This window comes from Hemitrygon akajei, chromosome 18 (genome assembly GCF_048418815.1).
Source record: "Hemitrygon akajei chromosome 18, sHemAka1.3, whole genome shotgun sequence".
Taxonomy (NCBI): Eukaryota; Metazoa; Chordata; class Chondrichthyes; order Myliobatiformes; family Dasyatidae; genus Hemitrygon; species Hemitrygon akajei.
This window is the reverse complement of record NC_133141.1, coordinates 13,672,985-13,692,505: the sequence shown is the minus strand read 5'-3', so window position 1 is coordinate 13,692,505 and position 19,521 is coordinate 13,672,985. Positions and strand designations below refer to the sequence as shown.

The following is a 19,521-nucleotide window of genomic DNA, read 5'->3' as shown; positions in this document are numbered from 1 at the left end:
AGAAGTAAGGTGCTTTTTGAAAGTTATTCGCCAGGCAGGATCAAAGTAATACTGTGCTGGACATTACAGTCTTGGAACAAATTGCTTTGAGAGAATGTCAAACTTCCAAGAGATAGAGAATTGGAAATCTCAAAACTAATGTTACTGTATCTTGTGTGCCCACTTTCTGTATCCCACAGGTGATTGTTCATGAAGTTCCTGGTCAGCTGTTTGAAATTGAGATATTCGATAAAGATCCAGATCAGGATGACTTCTTGGGCAGGTGAGAGCTCTGTGAATGATTGTGTATAGACGCATTCACTGTCTGTGTTGTGTATGAGGTTGTGTATGCATATACAAGTTCTGTAGTGATCTGCATACAAGTATACATCAGTGTACCTTATGCTTATGGGGGGGGGGGGGGGGGGGGGGGTGTGTGTGTGTGTGTGTGTGTGTGTGTGTGTGTGTGTGTGTGTGTGTGTGTGTGTGTGTGTGTGTGTGTGTGTGTGTGTGTGTGTGTGTGTGTGTGTGTGTGTGTGTGTGTGTGTGTGTGTGTGTGTGTGTGTGTGTGTTCTTTATAAAATAGTACAGCACAGTGCAGGTCCTTCAACCCACGATGTTATACCAACCTTTTGATCTACTCCAAGATCAATCTAATCTTCCCCCCTGCACAGCCTCCATTTTTCTATCATCCATATGCCTATGTAAAGTTTCTTAAATGTCTTTAATGTATCTGCCTCTGTACCACTCTGGACAGGGCATTCCGTACACCCAACACTCTCTGTAAAAAGCTTACCTCTGACATTTCCCTTGTACTTTCTTCCAATAACTTTAAAATTATGCTGTCTCATATTTGCTGTTGCCACCCTGGGAAAATGTCTCGAGCTTTCCACTTCATATATGTCTCTTATCATCTTGTTCATTTCTGTCAAGTCACCTCTCATCTTCCCTCACCCCAAAGAAGAAAAGCCCTAGCTTGCTGAATCTATCCTCATGATGTGCTCTCTAGGCAGTATCCTGATAAATCTCCTCCGCAGCTTCTCTAATAACTTTTACATTTCATAATTTGTGCCCACAAGGAATGACAGTTTCTCAGGCTGAGGCAGGTCTAACATGACAATTGAGGCCTATGCGTTACTAGTTAAAGGGGGCCTTGCCTGAGTCACTACTGGGGAAGCCATCTTGGAAAAGAAGGACCTGGAAGTAGAAACAGTAGACCACTCAGCCCCTCATTCTTCTCCATTTAACAAATTTATAGCAAATCTAACATTTTAATTCCAATTCCCATTCTGACATGTTGGTCCATGGCCTCCTCTTATGCCAAGATGAGGCCACCCTCAGGGTGGAGGAGCAACACCTCATATACTATCTGGGTAGCCTCCAACCTGATTGCATGAATATTGATTTTTCCTTACAGGTTTAAAAAAAAATCCCTTCCCTCTTCTTCTATTCCCCACTCTGGCCTCTTACCTCTCCTCATCTGCCTATCACCTTCCCTGGGTCTCCTCCTCCCCTCCCCCCCTTTCTCCTATGGTCCACTCTCTTCTCCTATACGATTCCTTCCTCTCCAGCCCTTCGTCTTTACCACCATCTGGCTTCACCTATCATCTTCTGGCTGTCCTCCTTCCTCTCACGTGACCCCCCCACCTTTTTATTCTGGAGTCTTTCCCCTTCCTCTCCAATCCTAAAGGGTCTCAGCCTGAAATGTTGACTGTGTATTGATTTCCATGGATGCTGTCTGACGTGCTGAGTTTCTCCAGCATTTTGTGTGTGTTGCTTAGGATTTCTAGCATCTGCAGAATCTCTTGTGTTTGTGATCTACTTGGCAGCCTGCTTCCTGCACTAACTTCATAAACCTTGATTGATTTCAATATCTAATGCCTATCTATTTCTCTCTCAAATATGCTCAGTGACTGAGCCTCGACAGCTCTCCTGGGCAGTGAATTCAAAAGATACACAGCCACCTGGGTGAATAAATTTCTTACTGCTTCTTGAATGGCTGATCATTAACTGTAAGGCTGTGACCCTTAGTTCCACACACTCCAGCAGAGTCACAGAACACCATAGCACAGGAGCAGGCCCTTCAGCTGAACCCATCAACCTGCACCAGGACCATAGCCCTCCATACCCCCACCCCTCCCATTCATGTGCCTATCCAAATTTCTTTTAAATGTTGAAATCACACCCACCACTTGCGCTGGCAGCTCGTTCCACACTCTCACCACCCTCTGAGAGAAGAAGCTTCCCTCATGTTCCCCTTAAACATTTCACCTTTCACCCTTAACCCATGACCTTTAGTTGTAGACCAATCACAAATGAGAAAATCTGGAGATGCTGGAAATCCAAACAACACACACAAAGTGCTGGAGGAACTCAGCAGGGCAGGCAGCATCTACGGAAAAGAATACAGTTGACGTTTCAGGCCGAGACCCTTCATCAGGACAGGAGAAAAAAAAAGTAGAGTTAAAATGTGGGGGGAGGGGAGGGAAAAGCACAGGGTGATAAGTAAAACCGGGAGGGGGAGGGGTGAAGTAAAGAGCTGGGAAGTTGATTGACTTACCCGACCTCAGTGGAAAAAGCCAGCTTGCAATTACCCTATCTATACCCCTCATAATTTTAAATACTTCTATCAAATCTCTTCTCAACCTTCTACGTCCTAGGGAATAAAGCCCTAGCCTATTCAAACTTTCCCTGTAACATCCCTGTGAATTTTCTTTGCACTTTCAATCTTATTTGCATCTTTCCTGTAGGTAGGTGACCAAAACTGCACACAATACTCCAAATTAGGCCTCACCAATGTCTTATAAAATTTCAACATAACATCCCAACTTCTGTACTCAATATATTGATCTACACAGGCCAGTGTGCCAAAAGATTTCCTTATGCCCCCATCTACCTGTGATACCACTTTCAATGAATTATGTACCTGTATCCTTAGATCCCTCTGTTCTACCACACTCCTCAGTGCCCCACCGCTCACTGTGTAAGACTTACCCTGGTTGGTCCGCTCAAAATGCAACAATGCACACATGTCTGTATTAAATTCCATCTGCCATTTTTCAGCCCAGTTTTCTAGCTGGTTCAGATCCTGCTTTAAGCTTTGATAGTCTTCTTCGCTGTCCACTATAATCCCAATCTTGGTGTCATCTGCAAATTTGCTGATCCAGTTTAACTACATTATCATCCAGATCATTGATATAGATGACAAACAACAAAGGACCCAGCACCGATCCCTGTGGCACACTATTGGTCACAGGCCTCCAGTCAGAGAGGCAACTATCTACCACCACTCTCAGGCTTCTCCTGCAAAGCTAAAGTCTAATCCAATCTACTACCTCATCCTGATTGGCAAGCAAACTCTGCACAACTACATGGTCAAACCTCTAAGAATTTCATACATTTCAATGAGATTGCTCTTGTTCTTCTGAAGTCTAGAAAGTGTAGACACAGTCTGCTTAATCTCTCCTCATACAATAAACCTACTATCCCAGGAACCAATCTGGTGAACTTTGATGTACCCACTCCATTTTCTTCCTTAGCTAGGGGGACCAGAAGCTGTGCACTATATTCCAGATCTCACTCAGACCCTACATAATTGGAGCAAGCTATCTTTAGTTTTGTACTTGCATCCTCTTGCAAGAATGGCCAACAATACTGTTTGCCTTCCTAATTGATTTCTGGTAGTTTTTTTTTTCATGTAGGTTCTTCCTTATGTATGCTTTGCATGTAATTGTTCCAACTTTCCCAACTTCAGTCTTCATGCCTGAGCCTTGTGCTGCCCTCCACCTCTGCTACCAACCAGATATTTTGCCAGACTTCTACTGATAATCTCTCTTAAGTCTTGCCTACTTTTCTATCATCTCACTGTTCTTCCTCCCCAGCTGTTCTTATTCCTCCAAAACTCAGTTCCTTTGTAGTCATCACTTTTCACAAAGACAGGAGATTGCAGAAGCAAGACCTTTGTTCAAATTCCATCAAGTAAAAATTATTCTATCACACATGATAGAATAGTCGCACAACAGAATATCACAGGCAGGGTTCACAAATAAAGCTGGTAGAGATCTGCTGCAAATTTTAGGACAACCGTGTACATAGTCTATCTCTCCATCATATATAATAGTAAAATATTATAAACAAGCTTTCTCTTACAGTGACTCAATTGGGCTGCTTCGGTCACCTGATGAAATGGGAAAGAAATCCCAACTTTTTGCAGATGACTGCTATGGAAATAATCATGGTTGGTTGTATTTTTTTCATTTCAGAATGCAGCTGGATCTTGGGGAAGTGATGAAAAATCAAACTGTGGATGAGGTAAAGATTTGCAGAGAATCAAAGATGGTTACTGGGCAGGGATAAAAGGGGAGGCGGGAGGCACTGTCTACATAAAAGAAACAATGAATTGTCAAAACTGAAGTACCAACACAACCGATTGACAGACAACACAATAGCCACAGCTCTACATACTATCCTTACACATCTGGAGAAGAAGGATGTTTATGTGAGAATGCTGATCTTGGACTACAGTTCAGCATTCAACACTATAGTTCCATCCAGGCTCAACAAGAAGCTCAGAGACCTCGGCCTTGACCCTGCCTTGTGCAGCTGGATCCTGGACTTCCTGGCAGGTGGTAAGAGTGTGCTCCCTCACCTCCACCCCTCTGATTCTCAACTCAGGAGCCCCTCAGGGCTGTGTACTAAGCCCCCTCCTTTACTCCCTGTATACCCATGACTGTGTCACCATCCACAGTTCCAATCTGCTAATTAAATTCACTGATGACACTACACTGATTGGCCTAATCTCAAACAATAACGAGGTGGCTACAGGGAAGAAGTCATCTCTCTGACACAGTGGTGCCAAAAAAACAACCGGCTGTGTGGTGGAAAAAGCACAACAGCGCCTCTTTCACCTCAGACGGTTGAGGAAGTTTGATATGGGCCCCCAAATCCTAAGAACTTTCTACAGGGGCAAAATTGAGAGCATCCTGACTAACTGCATCACTGCCTGGTATGGGAACTATATTTTCCCAAACCACAATCTATTCCAGCTGCTACAATTGGGAAACAGTACCGCAGCATAAAAGCCAGGTTCCGGGACAGCTTCTTCCACCAGAACATCAGACTGATTAACTCATGCTAATTTGAATGTATTTCTATGTGTCATTGGCTGTTCTATTTATTATAAATTACTATGATTGCACATTTAGACGGAGACATAACGTAAAGATTTTTACTCCTCATGTATGTGAAGGGTGTAAGAAAATAAAGTCAATTCAATTCAATTCAATTACTTTTCCTACTAGGTTCTTCACTGTACTATGTTAGAAGAAGCTTTGTGCTGCTTATTTCAACTTTCCTTTATGTATGCTAATATCATTTCTGCACTTGTTGGGGAAGAGTTGTGGCTTGATATCACATACAAGTAATTTGCATCATGTTTTGCCAAATCATTTGCAAGTAAAATATTTGCCAATTCCCTCCCCCCAAGAAATTAAAATTGCTGCTAATGGTATGTGATTTTATACTTGAATAGTAGGAGAGTTGAACGAGGAGACACAGTGATGTGATTGGGGGGGGGGGGCAGTCGTTTAAAACCAAGGTGTCTTTATGTAGAGCAGGATGAATATCTGGAATTTTTTACCTTGGAGATTTGTGGAGGCTGGATCACTGAGGGAGGGGAGTATTAAAGAGGAGGTAGATAAGTTTGTGAAAGATTTGGGAATGAGGGCAATGTGTTATTGAGACAGAAAAGGAGATGAGGCCTGGAGGATGTTGCTGGGACAGGCTTGAGGAGACTTACTTCAGCTCCTATTTTCGTGTGACTTCTTTTGTGTATGTTTTTTTTTTGCCTGACTGCACCCTCTGGCTTATTTCTTGTGTAGTGGTTCACTCTAAAGGATGTGGAGAGAGGAAAAATTCATCTGAAACTGGAGTGGCTGACCCTGTACGCTGATCCAGCAAAACTGGAGCAGGTAATCGCAAGGCTGATCTTTGAGCTCTTAGTGCCTTACATTTGAAATCATGGCTTGCCTGATGACCATTGCAGTGATCAATAATTGATATATGGCTCTATACATAGTTTGGAATTTGGTTTGTTCTTAGTTCAGTTTGTTAAAGAATTGAATTCTTAGCTCAAAGGTAAGTTAGAATTTGATCAGAAGTAGACAAGTCATTTCTGAGAAATGATCCTGTTCCATAATATTATTGTCTTTTCTTTGAGATAACATTTGATTCAGCTTTGCCTTCATTGTCTTTGTTTCTATAAAATACCACTCACATACTGCGTATTTACTCTGTGGGCACTTTATTAGGCACACCTACTCCTTAATGCAAGTATCTAATCAGCCAGATCATGTGGCAGTTACCCGGTGCATAAAAGCATGCAGACGTGGTCAAGAGCTTCAGTTGTTGTTCAGACCAAACATCAGAATGGGGAATTAATGTGATCTAAGTGACTTTGACTGTAGAACGATTGCTGGTGCCAATTTGGAATATCTCAAACTGCTGATCTTTTGGGATTTTCACACGTAATAGTCTCTTGAATTTATAGTAAATGGTGTGAAAAAACAAAAAAAAATTCAGTGAGTGGCAGTTCTGTGGATGAAAACACCTTGTTAATGAGAGAGACCAGAGGAGAATGGCCAGACTGGTTCAATCTGACAGGAAGGTGACAGTAACTCAAATAACCACCTGTTACAACAGTGGTGTGCAGAACAGCATCTCTGAATGAACAACATGTCGAGTCTTGAAGTGGATGGGCTACAACAGCAGAAGACCATGAATGACCGCTTAGTGGCTACTTTATTAGGTACAGGAGGTACCTAATTAAGTGGCCACTGAGTGTATAACTGAAGTACTGTCAGCTAGCCATTGACAGCAGATCACAAGAGAATGATTTTTTTCTGCTGTATTACAGGCAGGATTATGGATGGTGATAATGGATAAGCCCCATAATTCAATCCTGTGGTTTAGTGATGGTTTAAACCAAATGAACAAATTTAAGAGACTTCTTTAATAATTGTACATCCCTATCAGTATTTCTCTCTTACCTTCATAAAGTCTCTGGTATTTCACCCAAGTTCCCATTCCGCATGTGAATTATAGCAGGGTATTCTACCAAGGATGCATCAGAGTTAACTGACACATCCATTTGACATAATCGGTTATTGGAGAGTGATCAGCAGCAGGATCCTCTTTTCAGTCTTGGAAGGGTTTTGCAGCTATACCACCCCTTACCACTGTGCATACTGAAATTAGCAAACACAGCTTTGACCAGACATTGAATCTTGGCCCTTGGTCTACACGGTTTAATGTAGAGCACCTTTTACCAATTGAACTATCAGAGGGAACAATAAGTCTTGTGATAAGTACAACCTTGTTGCCATGTTTCTTTCTAGATACATACAGCAGCACAGTGAATGGTTAAAAAGAGAGCCAAGTTGACTGTGAAGTATGTGATTGGATTCATGGAGACAAGGAGACACAGCTCAATTAATGTTATGCCTTCAAAGTAATAAACATCTTGAGGCATTTCTTAGGAATTCCTGATCATACATTCCAGACACTAACTACTTTTGCTTTAAAAAAAATGTAATTTTCCTTGTGTCACTTTTAGTTTTTTTGCCAATCATCTTTATTCTATGTTCCCTAATTTTTGACCCTTCTGCCATTTTCTCTTAACAATTCCATTGTTGTATTTAAAATAAAAATTGCTTGTAGTGTTAAAATTTCCTCCTCCTGACAGTGGAGGCACTGCAATTTACACAGTTTCCATAATAAATGTCATGTTATAGCCAGTAATGGAGATATACAAGTAAGGAGAGGATACAACTTTTCAAATGGGGACTATGATTCAGTCAGCTTGCATCTGCAACTCATTGTCCTGCATTTCCAATACAAGAAATATACATTTTGCAAAGGGAAGGTCATAAGTAATATTCCAGTCAATGTATGAGGTTCAAACTTAGTGAAGGCTTTCACTTAACACGAGGAAGGGGAGTAAATTAGATAGCAAGCCATTGTGAGGCCACGGTGTACATCCACGAGCTCCAGCAAAATTCTAGCAGTAGTAAAGGTCTGGGGAAGAAGTAACCCTCCATGAGCATAAGGCATGAGCTAACTGAAGGATGCCAGGCAGAAAAATTCTAGCTACTCTATCTTGTTTGTTCCAAACATGAGGTGCCAAATGCTTTTTGGCATTTTTGGCTCAGAAATCACTGAGTCCATGTGATTTCTGGGAGAGGGGAAGAGATTAAAAAAAAGGGAGACGAGAGACTGCAGATGCTGGAGGAACTCAGCAGGTCAAGCAGCATCTATGAAGGGAAATTGACAGTCGACATTACAGGCCAAGACCCTTCAGGACAAGTGGGGAAATATTCCTGGCTGACAAATTTGGGTGGTTCAGAGTAGTCTAAGAGCTGTGTTAATTAGCACCCAGCACTTATTGACATGATCCCACGCCAGCCCGTAACTAAGGGTCTGTATAGCTAGTGAAACGTGTCAGAAGGGGGGGAAGAAAAGAGTGATTCTACCCCTTCAAAATAAAATTTAATAGAATTCTGCTTTTACCCTTTAGGCACTGCTTATAAATAACTCCATTGCTGCGCAGAATAGCGAGGAACCCTCCGCTGCCATTATGGTTGTCTATGTGGACCAGGCACTGGATCTCCCGGTATGTACAATGGCTGTGATCAGCAATAGATTCCAGTTCACAGTTGAACTGGATAATAAAAAACACCAACAACGCATTCAAACCTCCATGCGGCCATTACCTTGTACGGTAATCTTCTTGCATCGCATTACAAGTGTCTTTGTCATTAAGGTTTACAGTGCTTTGATCTGCCAGACAAGCCAGATACTCCTAGTAACAGACTCAGCTAACTGGGTAGTTTGTCAGTGATGTGAGTACATGGTGATAATTGGAACCCAACTGAAGATATTTCCATTCTCCCTGTGACAAATGGCTTACCTGGAGTTTGGCAGTAGTTATTTTCCAATAGTAGGAAATTTTCCACTTCAATCATATTGTGTGGCACTACAGTCATACTTTTGGGGTAGACTCAGAACAACTCAAACCGGGCATCCATGAGGTGCTATGGACCATCTTCAGCAGCTGAAATGTCGATCCCCGCAATCTGTAACTTCATTTTCCTCAGTCTACCATGATGATCAAGTCAGAGGATCAACGATGGGTCAGTGAGGAGGCAGAAGGGTATGCTGGGAGTAGTATCAGACTTGCCTAAACATAATGAGTTTCAGGCCCAATGATGTTGCAATACTGGACTATATCTGAAAAAAAAACAGCATCTAGCAAACAGAGGTGAGCAACTGCAAAACTAATAGATCAGATCAGAGCTCTGCAGTCCTATCATTTCTAGTCATGAATCGTGGTGGACAATTAAACAGCTTCCTGAAAGATCTCTTTTGTAGTTACAATTGAATCTGCCTCCATTGCTGTCCATGGCAGTGGATTCCAGACTCTGACCTCATATCTTTGATGACTTTACCCTGCACAATGTTATCTGTTCCAGGGAGAACAATCCCTGCTTCAGTATATCTGCATAATTCCAGATCCTTATTCTGGAATCATTTTCTTCTGCAACCTCTTTAAAGCCTGACATCATTCCTGAAGTGTGACATCCTGAACAGGACACTGTGCTCCAGTTATGTTTAAACCAGAGTTTCATTAAGGGTATCATGACACCTTGCTCTTGTACTCTCTGCCCAGATCCTGCATGGTTTTGTTTAAACCAGTTTCTCAACTTGCACCAAGACTTCTAATGAACTATACACATACCCCATAACTCTGTCCCTTCTTGTATCCCTTTTATAGTTATGCCCTCTACTTCATGTTGCCTCCTATTGTCTCTAGCATTATTCAACTCCTCACATCTGCCACCTATCTGCCATTCCATCAATTGGTCCATATCCCCTTAAAGCTGGTACCATCCTCCTCACAGTTAAATGTCTCCAATGCCGTCATCTGCAGATTTGGAAATTATGCTCTATATACCTAGGTCCAAGTCATTAATCTAAAGAAAAGTACTGATCTTAGCAATGACCCCTGGGGAACTCCATTGTAGACTTCCCACCAGACCCAAAAAATAACCTTTCACTACTATTGTCTGTTTTCTGTCACTTAGCCAGCTCTCTCTACAATTTTGATGACAAGCCTAAAATGTGACACAGTTATTCAGAGGCCTTTTGGAAGTTCAAATCTTGTATAATGACATGGAGACCCTACAGTCCACCAGGTTCATGCTGGTTGTGTAATTTACAACAACCAGCACAGTTCTTTGGAATTTAGGAGGCAACCACAGCACTTGGAGGAAACCAAGTGGTCATGAAGAAAATGTTCAAAATCTACACAGGCAGCATCCAAGCACAGGATCAAAGCCAGGTCCCTAACTGCTCTAGAGGTCATCAACTATACTTTCCTCATCTGTTCCTTCACCATAAACTGTCAAGTCACATGATTTATCAACTTCTGACCCAACCAGAATCACAGCTACATTTTCCTTTGCTGAGGTGCCAGTGGCATCTAATTTCTTGGTGAAGAAATACTAAGAGAACATAAAAGACACTTACTGTAAACCTAACTTTTTGGGCCTTTATAGGCTTTGAGAAGTTTCAGCCTGCAGCCAAACAGGGAGTCATCTGGCCTGGTATATACATAAGACCATAAGACATAGGAGCAGAATTCAGCCGATCGAGTCTGCTCTGCCATTCCATCATGTCTGATCCCAGATCCCTCAACCCCATACACCTGCCTTCTCACCATATCCTTTGATGCACTGACCAATCAGGAAACAATCGACTTCCGCCTTACATATACTCACGGATGTGGCCTCCATTGCAATCTGTGGCAGAACATTCCACAGATTCACTATCTCTGGCTAAAAATACTCCTCCTTACCTCTGTTCTAAAAGGTCAGCTTTCAATTTTGAGGCTCTGCCCTCTAGTTCTGGATACCCCTACCAGAGGAAACATCCTTTCCACATCCACCTCATCTAGTCCTTTCAACATTTGGTAGGTTTCAGTGAGATACCCTTGCATTCTTCTAAATTCCAGTGAGTACAGGGCCAAAGCTGCCAAACACTGCTTATATGTTAACCCCTTCATTCCCGGAATCATCCTTGTGAACCTCTTCTGGACTCTCACAACACACCCTATCTGAGATATAGGGCCCAAGTCTGTTGACCGTACTCCAAATGCGGCCTGACTAGTGTCTTATAAAGCCTCAGAGTTATCTCTTTGCTTTTATATTCTATTCCCCTTGAAATAAATGCCAACATTGCATTTGCTGCCTTTACCACAGACTCAACCTGTAAGTTAACCTTCTGGAGTCTTGCATGAGGACTCCGAAGTACCTCTGCACCTCTGATGTTTGAACCTTCTCCCCATTTAGATAATAGTCCACATTATTGTTCCTTTTACCAAAATGCATTATCATGCATTTCCCAACATAGTATTCTATCTACCACTTTTTTGCCCATTCTTCCAATTTGTGTAAGTGTTAAAGAGGAACCTGCCAGATGTGAATCAGGAATGTCAGCTCTGTGTAGCTCTTGGGAAGGTAATTTGGGGAATCATGGTTCCCCTCATGGCCAGTGTGCATTCCATTTGTCTTTCTATTCATCTGACTCTGTCTCTGTCCTTGTTCTCACTCTGCATTCAACTCTTCTTGTTTCATTAACTCTTATTTTTCTTTTTGTCTACAGCTAAAACAAGGAACGAGGGAACCGAATCCTCTGGTACAGGCTTCACTATTGGACAAAACCTTTGAGAGCAGGGTATGAATATGGCATTTCTGGATCTGTTGGTTAAAATAAATGCAGTATACTTCAAAACCCCTTAACAGAGAGGTGAAAAAAAAACACAAGGGCAAGAATGGAAGAATTGGAGGGCAAGTGAATTAATTATTTTTCAGTTAGAGAGCATTCAAAAGTACTGCCTGAAAGGGGGTCAGAGGTAGAAACCCCTCCCCATGTTTAAACAGTACTTGAAGAGCTGTGATCCTGTAGGACTATGGATCCATGCAGGAAGGTAGCATTAGACTGGGAGCTCATTTTTGACCAGCACAAAAACAATAAGCTAAATGTTCCCGTGTTGTGAGTTTTCTATGATTTATGTAAAATGGAGCAGGCAAGAACTACTAATGTAAACTGTGTGCTGGCCCATTCACAATTCCTTGACTATCACCACACCCTCAGAGTTTCCTTTAAGACTGTCTTCTGTTATTACAGTTATTACAATTTACAGTGGATTTGCCCCAGAATATAATCTATGGAACAGTTTGCATTTTTATAGCACCTTTCACAGTCTTGGGACATTCCAAAATGGTTCAGAGCCAAGAAGTCCAGCAACTTTTTTAATGTTGGAAATACGGTGGCCAAGCAGCAGGATCCCACAAATAGTGACATATAATACCATCATTCCCACAATTCTGATTGAGAAGTTACAGAACCTGGGCCTCTGTACCTCCCTCTGCAATTGGATCCTTGACTTCCTCACCAGAAGACCACAATCTGTGTGGATTGGTGATAACGTATCCTCCTCGCTGACGATCAACACTAGTGCACCTCGGGTGTGTGCTTAGCCCACTACTCTACTCTCTCTATACACACAACTGTGTGGCTAGGCACAGCTCAAATACCATCTATAAATTTGCTGACAATACAGCCATCGTTGGTAGAATCTCAGGTGGTGACGAGAGGGCATACAGGAGTGAGATATGCCAACTAGTGGAGTGGTGTCGCAGCAACAACCTTGCACTCAACGTCAGTAAGACGAAACAGCTGATTGTGGACTTCAGGAAGGGTAAGACGAAGGAGCACATACCAATCCTCATAGAGGGATCAGAAGTGGAGAGAGTGAGCAGTTTCAAGTTCCTGGGTGTCAAGATCTCTGAGGATCTAACCTGGTCCCAACATATCGATGCAGTTATAAAGAAGGCAGTGGCTATACTTCATTAGGAGTCTGAAGAGATTTGGTATGTCAACAAATACACTCAAAAACTTCTATAGATGTACTGTGGAGAGCACTCTGACAGGCTGCATCACTGTCTGGTATGGGGAGGCTACTGCACAGGACCGAAAGAAGCTGCAGAAGGTTGTAAATCTAGTCAGCTCCATCTTGGGTACTAGCCTACAAAGTACCTAGGACATCATCAGGGAGCGGTGTCTCAGAAAGGCAGCGTCCGTTATTAAGGACCTCCAGCACCCAGGGCATGCCCTTTTCTCACTGTTACCATCAGGTAGGAGGTACAGAAGCCTGAAGGCACACACTCAGCGATTCAGGAACAGCTTCTTCCCCTCTGCCAGCCAATTCCTAAATGGAAATTAAACCCTTGGACACGACCTCATTTAAAAAATATATATTCTGTCTTTTGCATGATTTTTAATCTGTTCAATATACATATACTGTAATTGATTTACTTATTATTATTTTGTGTTTTTTTCTTCTATATTATGTATTGCATTGAACTGCTGCTGCCCAGTTAACAAATTTCACAACACATGCCAGTGATAATAAACCTGATTCTGATTCTGGTAATGACTAGTTAAACAGTATTGGTGATGTTAGTTGAGGAATAAATACTTCACTATAACTCTTCTTAACAAAACACCCCCAGAGTCTTTTGAGACAGTCTTAGTTTAACATTTCATCCAAAAATACAGCACCCCTAACAATGCAGCATTCCCTCAGTACTACACCCCAGATTTTCCTGAAGTACAACTTGATTCCATAAGCCTGTGACTCAGAAATAAATATGCTGCTCACCAAGCCAGCTGACATTAAGATAAACACCATCTCACTGTGCCAGTGCACTTGGTTTTTCAACAGACAGACTAAATTGATGTTGTTTTACCACTCTGAGATTTCACTTTTTTTGCTTCTTCCCACAGACTGTATATAACACAAGTGCCCCAATCTGGGAGGATGCCTTTACATTTTTTGTCCAGAATCCAAAACAACAGGAGCTTGATATACAGGTATTTTTCAGAAACTTACAAGAGGTGATCAAAGCAGTTTTACATGTTTACTGTAATTTAATGGGTGGTGGGGTGGAGATGTGTCTCTACCAAAGGAGGTGCAAGGAGTTCCTTTCCTCCACTAGCCTGCAGGTCACCCTTGGGCACGGTGTAGCACCTCCTTAGCCCCCCGATCGGGGTCTGTGAATCCATGGGAGCAGGCGGTGGATGGTCATATGAGCAGCTGGTGTATGTCACAAATCCTGATTATGCGACCATTGGCACCAGGCAGACAATCTCTGAAGAGTATTGATAATAGATGGAGTAAACACAAAATAATCAAGTTAAAGAGTAAAAAAAATATTAATTACAGAATTGTACTTTCAGCATTTTAGTTAAATCAGTATTTCTTGCTTTCTGTTCTAGGTTAAAGATGATGACCGTCAGTTTAGTCTGGGATCCCTGTCCCTGCCTCTGTCACAGTTACTGATGAGCTCAGATATGACCTGTGATCAGTGGTTCCCACTAGAACATTCTGGACGCAACAGCAAAATTTATCTGAAAATCGTGATGCGGGTGAGTGAGAAGGCAACATCAGAGAATTTGTACCTGTATATAAAGACAGCCTATGGATTGAAACTAAAGGAACAGTGCTGGGATACACATCACGAACAATCAGGTGGCCTAACTGCAAAATTCAGGAAAGAGAACCAAGAGAATAGAACATAGAGATACACTTTTATATTCATTGTACAGTAATAGTGTTTTCCTATTATAGAGCCTCTCTAACTCTCATTCCAATCATTTCAATGAAACGAAAACTCAGGTGGACACAAAATGTTAGGTGAACTCAGCAAATCAGGCAACATCTATGGAGGGTAATAAACAGAACATTCAGTCTGAGACTTTTCATCAGGATTTCTCTTTTTCTTTAGCTCACTTGCCCCCTCCTATGGTCATGTGGAATGCACCTCTTTCTCTATTTTCTTATTTTCATTCTGATCATCGGACTATTAAGTCTGTTTTAGTAACATCGTAATTTGAGATACTTCTAGTCCGTTGACAAGTTTTTAGATACTTATACAGCCACATCAGAAAGGCTGCCATTTTTAACTCAACAGTGACGATGCACCAAAATGATATTGTATGGCCACCTTACTGGATTTTTTTCCTTTTTCAATCTTTTTATTAATATCAACATATTAAGATAACAAAAATTGATACATAATTATTGGGATTACAAAATTAAAAATTAACATAGATGGATATATAAATAATAGGTACAAAAATAAGTCTCTCAAAATCATACATGATACAAATATAATGTGTACAAGACAAGAAAACTAGGTGTAACAATATGAAAAAAAACAGAAAAAGAAGAAAAAAATTATATACTCCAAACAAAACAAAACAAAAAAAAAAGAAACTACTCTAACAAGCTAACCACTAACTAAAAAAAAGAGAAAGAAAAAGAAACATGGGCTGTTTATAATATCTGAGAAAAGAAAAAGAATCATAAGTGTCATCAACTCCGATCCTCTCTACACGTATATAATCAGAAACAACCTTACTGGATATTAGGTTGCAACAGTACCATATCAATTGAATTTACGAAGGTAAATTTTGTCAATCATTTTGCTTTTCATTCTATCTAAATTACCTCATGTCCTATTCAGCATCTACTCTGTTTCACAATTGTATCCATTACAGTTGAATTTTCATTGACAATGGACTGTTTAGCTTCTGCTTAAAATTCCACTTTGAACTAGTTTAACTTGTTTTTGAATGGTGTTAAAGTAGTAAACAGATTCCATGTGAAAAGGTTAAGAAACAGCTCCTTGAAAAAAATGCATCCTTCTGCCTCCACTTCTTCTTTCATACTTTCACTTGAGCAGTTTCTAACTGCACCACTGGCTTCTAATATTTTCACATAGAAGTGAAAAATGTAATAAAAAGTGAACATGATTGTCCATAGCATTTTCACTGAACAATATCCCTTTAGATTTGAAATAGGACTCAATTAAATGTTGTACATAAAGCGCTTGATTTTATTAAAATAAAGCAAAATGAATCAAGTATCACTCTACTTCCCAGTTTTTTTTTACCTTAGTTGCATGTTTGGTTGACAGGTCCTGATTTCTGATGCTGTTGATCCAGAGAAAATTCCCAGGGCTCGGAGATCCACAATGGAAAAAAAGCAGGGATCATCCAAATCTGACAAGATAAGCATGACTACTGCTAAGTTAGTGGAGGCTTCTGGAGTGGGGAGCCTGATCCAAGCTCCCTTACCAACGGAAAGCAGTGCCCCCAGCAGCGTGGGGACTGAGGTACTGGGTCACTTTATATTTTCACACACTTAAGCATTTATTATTTAGGTTGGTGTAGATCAAACTTAAGTTGAAGTATTTAGAATATAATTAATCAGCCTGCTGACTGTCAGTGTTTGATTCTGATTGATAGTCATGACATTTAAAGTGGTGTCCCAATAGTTATTGTAAGACAGCACTGGAATTCTGGTGAATCAAAGTTGGACTTCAGTTAGCAGAACATTGATTCAAAGTCCCATTTAAAGGCTTTAAATAGGACACATTCAGTTCAAGCCATGTACAGGAGTTTATTGAGCCACTCAGTCCGGAACAGATTCAGTGATTCTTAGACAACCTAGTACAAGGGTGTCTGTAGCTGAGGGTAATTAGGCAAGGGTAGCGATGTCCACTTCCAAGGACTGAAAAGGCTTGATCTTAGAGTTTATTGTGAAGTCTGATGGAGGGATTTTTGAGTCTAGATCATTGTTGGAGTGATTGATTAAGGAAATTGATAGATTGCAGGAATAGATTTATTAATATTGTTTGAAAGGATTGAATTACGGGACTTAACTATGGGGATGGGATTGATTAATGGGGATAGGGATTGGGTAATTGCATAGAGTGATTGATTGTGATAATTGATTATAAGAATTTTTGGGGGGAAATGAGCATTAAAGAATTTGCATAAAATCATGGGTAACGTAACTTGAGAATACCATGCAATTTGAAAAAGCTGCAGCTTTGAAGTTGTATAAGAAGCTTCTGAGGAAAATTACTATTTTATTAAAATAAGAATGTATTTATTAAATAACTAGTTATTTTAATGATATTCTAGTAATAATATATCAGGAGGTTATAATGTGAAACTTGTGAAAACTTACACTTGCTTAAAAAGAAGCTTTTTAAAGAGAAGAAAGCAAGATTTATATGGAATTGTGCAGCAAATTCAAGAGTCTTAATCTTGTCTTGATTTGTGGTCTTTTAGGGGGTGATACGGATTTATTTGTTGGAAGCTGAGAACCTGATTGCAAAGGACAACTTCATGAAAGGAATTGTGAAAGGAAAGTCAGATCCCTATGTCAAAGTGAGAGCAGGAGCCCAAAGCTTCCGAAGCAAAACTATTAAAGAAAACCTTAATCCGAAGTGGTACGAAATGTATGAGGTCAGTATGTTCAGACTCTGAAGTTTGAAACTACATCAGCAGTGGGTGACCTGGGTAACAAATGGACTCTGAATTTTTAATTCAACATGTTCAGTATTCAAGATGTATCTTTTAACTCTATTTTTCCATTGCTCAGAGGCAATTCCTGGGTGTGGGACAACCACTGACCTTTCATTTTCACTCAGTTTTCCTGGATTTGTTCATTATATTATTTCACATTTGTGTAAAATTTCAAACCCCTGTAAATTTTTCATACTGGACGTGTCTTAATCATATTCAATCAAATTAATATTCTATTTTGTAATAATTGTTTTCCTCTCAGGTCATTGTAAATCACATTCCTGGTCAAGAGCTAGAATTTGAGCTCTTTGACAAGGACATGGACAAGGATGATTTCCTCGGAAGGTATGTTAGTCCATCCAGAAATTCAGAATTGTGCAATATTACATGGTTTTAGAACAAAGTGCGTGCCTTTTAATTAGAGCTTTGACCATCTAGTGCCAATATCTGTTTGCTCAGCTATGTTTATCATTTTGAAATCTGTGGGGTATGTGACACCATACCAGGCATGCTTAGTTAGCAATAAACATTGCAAGGGGTTATCAGATTCAAAGTAAACCTTATTGGATATAATCAGCCACTCCCAGAGCAGGAACAGCACATGTTGGTTGATTGAAGATTGGATAAACCTGACTCCAATCAGTGAAGAGGTCAGGAGTTCACAATGCAGTGAGAACATTTGCTGGATTTAATCAATTGTATCTGGTGGGGAGAGGAGAAGCTTTTCACAAAGTTAATGAAGGCGATATGTTGTATAAAATCTTAAAAGTTTGGTGACTGGTTACAGAAAACTGGGGAAGGGTAATCTCATGGGATGGGGCTTCTGTCATGAAGCTATACTGTGTAATAGTTTTTCCTATCTTGATACACGTAACCATCTCCCCACCCCTGTTGCCTGGCACAAGTCAGTTAGAACTGCCTGGGTGAAAGAAAGATTCTCTTTTGTCTCAGACTTTGGAAAGGCCTGGCAGTTTTCAGCTGACCTGGGTGAGAATGAGGTGGTGATAGATAGGTAACTGGGTGACTGTCAGGAGAAAGAGGGGAAATGCACAGCTAATGCAGAGTACACCCGTGGCAGTTCCCCTCAATAATAATAATACCACTTTGGATACTGTTGAGGGGGACAGGCTACTGGGGGGGGGGGGCTGGAGAGCCACAGTTTCTGGCACTGAGTCTGGCACTGTGGCTCAGAGGAGCAGAGAGGTGAAGAGGACGGCAGTGTTGATAGGAAATTCCCTAGTCAGAGGAACAGATGAGGTTTTGTGGGCACTGTAGAGACACCCTGATGGTATGTTGCCTTCCTGGTGCCAGGATCAAGGAGGTCTCTGATTGGGTCCATGGCATTTTCAAGGGTGAGGGTGAGCAGCCAGAAGTCTTGGCACCAAATGTCATAGGTAGACAAGGTGAGGAGACCTTGAAGAGATATTTTAGGGAGCTAGGTCCCTAAAAGGATGCAATATTAGATCTCCTATTAGGAAATGAATTAGGACAGGTGATGGAATTATGTGTAGGGGAACACTTTGGTTCCAGTGATCACAACACCATTAGTTTCAACTGGATCATGGATAAAGATAGATCTGGTCCTCAGGTTGAGGTTCTAAACTGGAAAAAGGCCAAATTTGAAGAAATGAGAAAAGATCTAAAAAGCATGGATTGGGACAGGTTGTTCTCTGGCAAGGATGTCATTGGTAAGTGGGAGGCCTTCAAAGGAGAAATTTTGAGAGTGCAGAGTTTGTATGTTCCTGTCAGGATTAAAAGCAAAGTGAATAAGAATAAAGAACCTTGGTTCTCAAGGGATATTGGAACTCTGATAAAGAAGAAGAGAGAGCTTTATAGGAAACAGGGAGCAAATAAGGTGCTTAAAGAGTATAAAAAGTGCGAAAAAAAAATACTTAAGAAAGAAATCAGGAGGGCTGAAAGAAGACATGAGGTTGCTTTGGCAGTCAAGGTGAAGGATAATCCAAAGAGCTTCTACAGGTATATTAAGAGCAAAAGGAAAGTAAGGGATAAAATTGGTCCTCTTGAAGATCAGAGTGGCCGGTT

The 19,521-nt window shown here is 40.9% G+C and overlaps 1 protein-coding gene across 2 annotated transcripts in view; it reads left to right on the top strand.

Annotated features, from left to right (window-relative positions):
- Positions 1-19,521, top strand: part of esyt1a (extended synaptotagmin-like protein 1a) — a 139,005-nt gene that overhangs the window by 94,572 nt on the left and 24,912 nt on the right. For both annotated transcript variants that reach the window (XM_073070877.1, XM_073070878.1), the window contains 10 exons: positions 180-262; positions 4,242-4,290; positions 5,859-5,948; positions 8,552-8,647; positions 11,698-11,769; positions 13,885-13,971; positions 14,377-14,526; positions 16,080-16,277; positions 17,242-17,418; positions 17,741-17,823. In XM_073070877.1, coding sequence (XP_072926978.1) covers positions 180-262; positions 4,242-4,290; positions 5,859-5,948; positions 8,552-8,647; positions 11,698-11,769; positions 13,885-13,971; positions 14,377-14,526; positions 16,080-16,277; positions 17,242-17,418; positions 17,741-17,823 — 1,085 coding nt within the window. The remainder of the gene's footprint in view (positions 1-179; positions 263-4,241; positions 4,291-5,858; positions 5,949-8,551; positions 8,648-11,697; positions 11,770-13,884; positions 13,972-14,376; positions 14,527-16,079; positions 16,278-17,241; positions 17,419-17,740; positions 17,824-19,521) is intronic.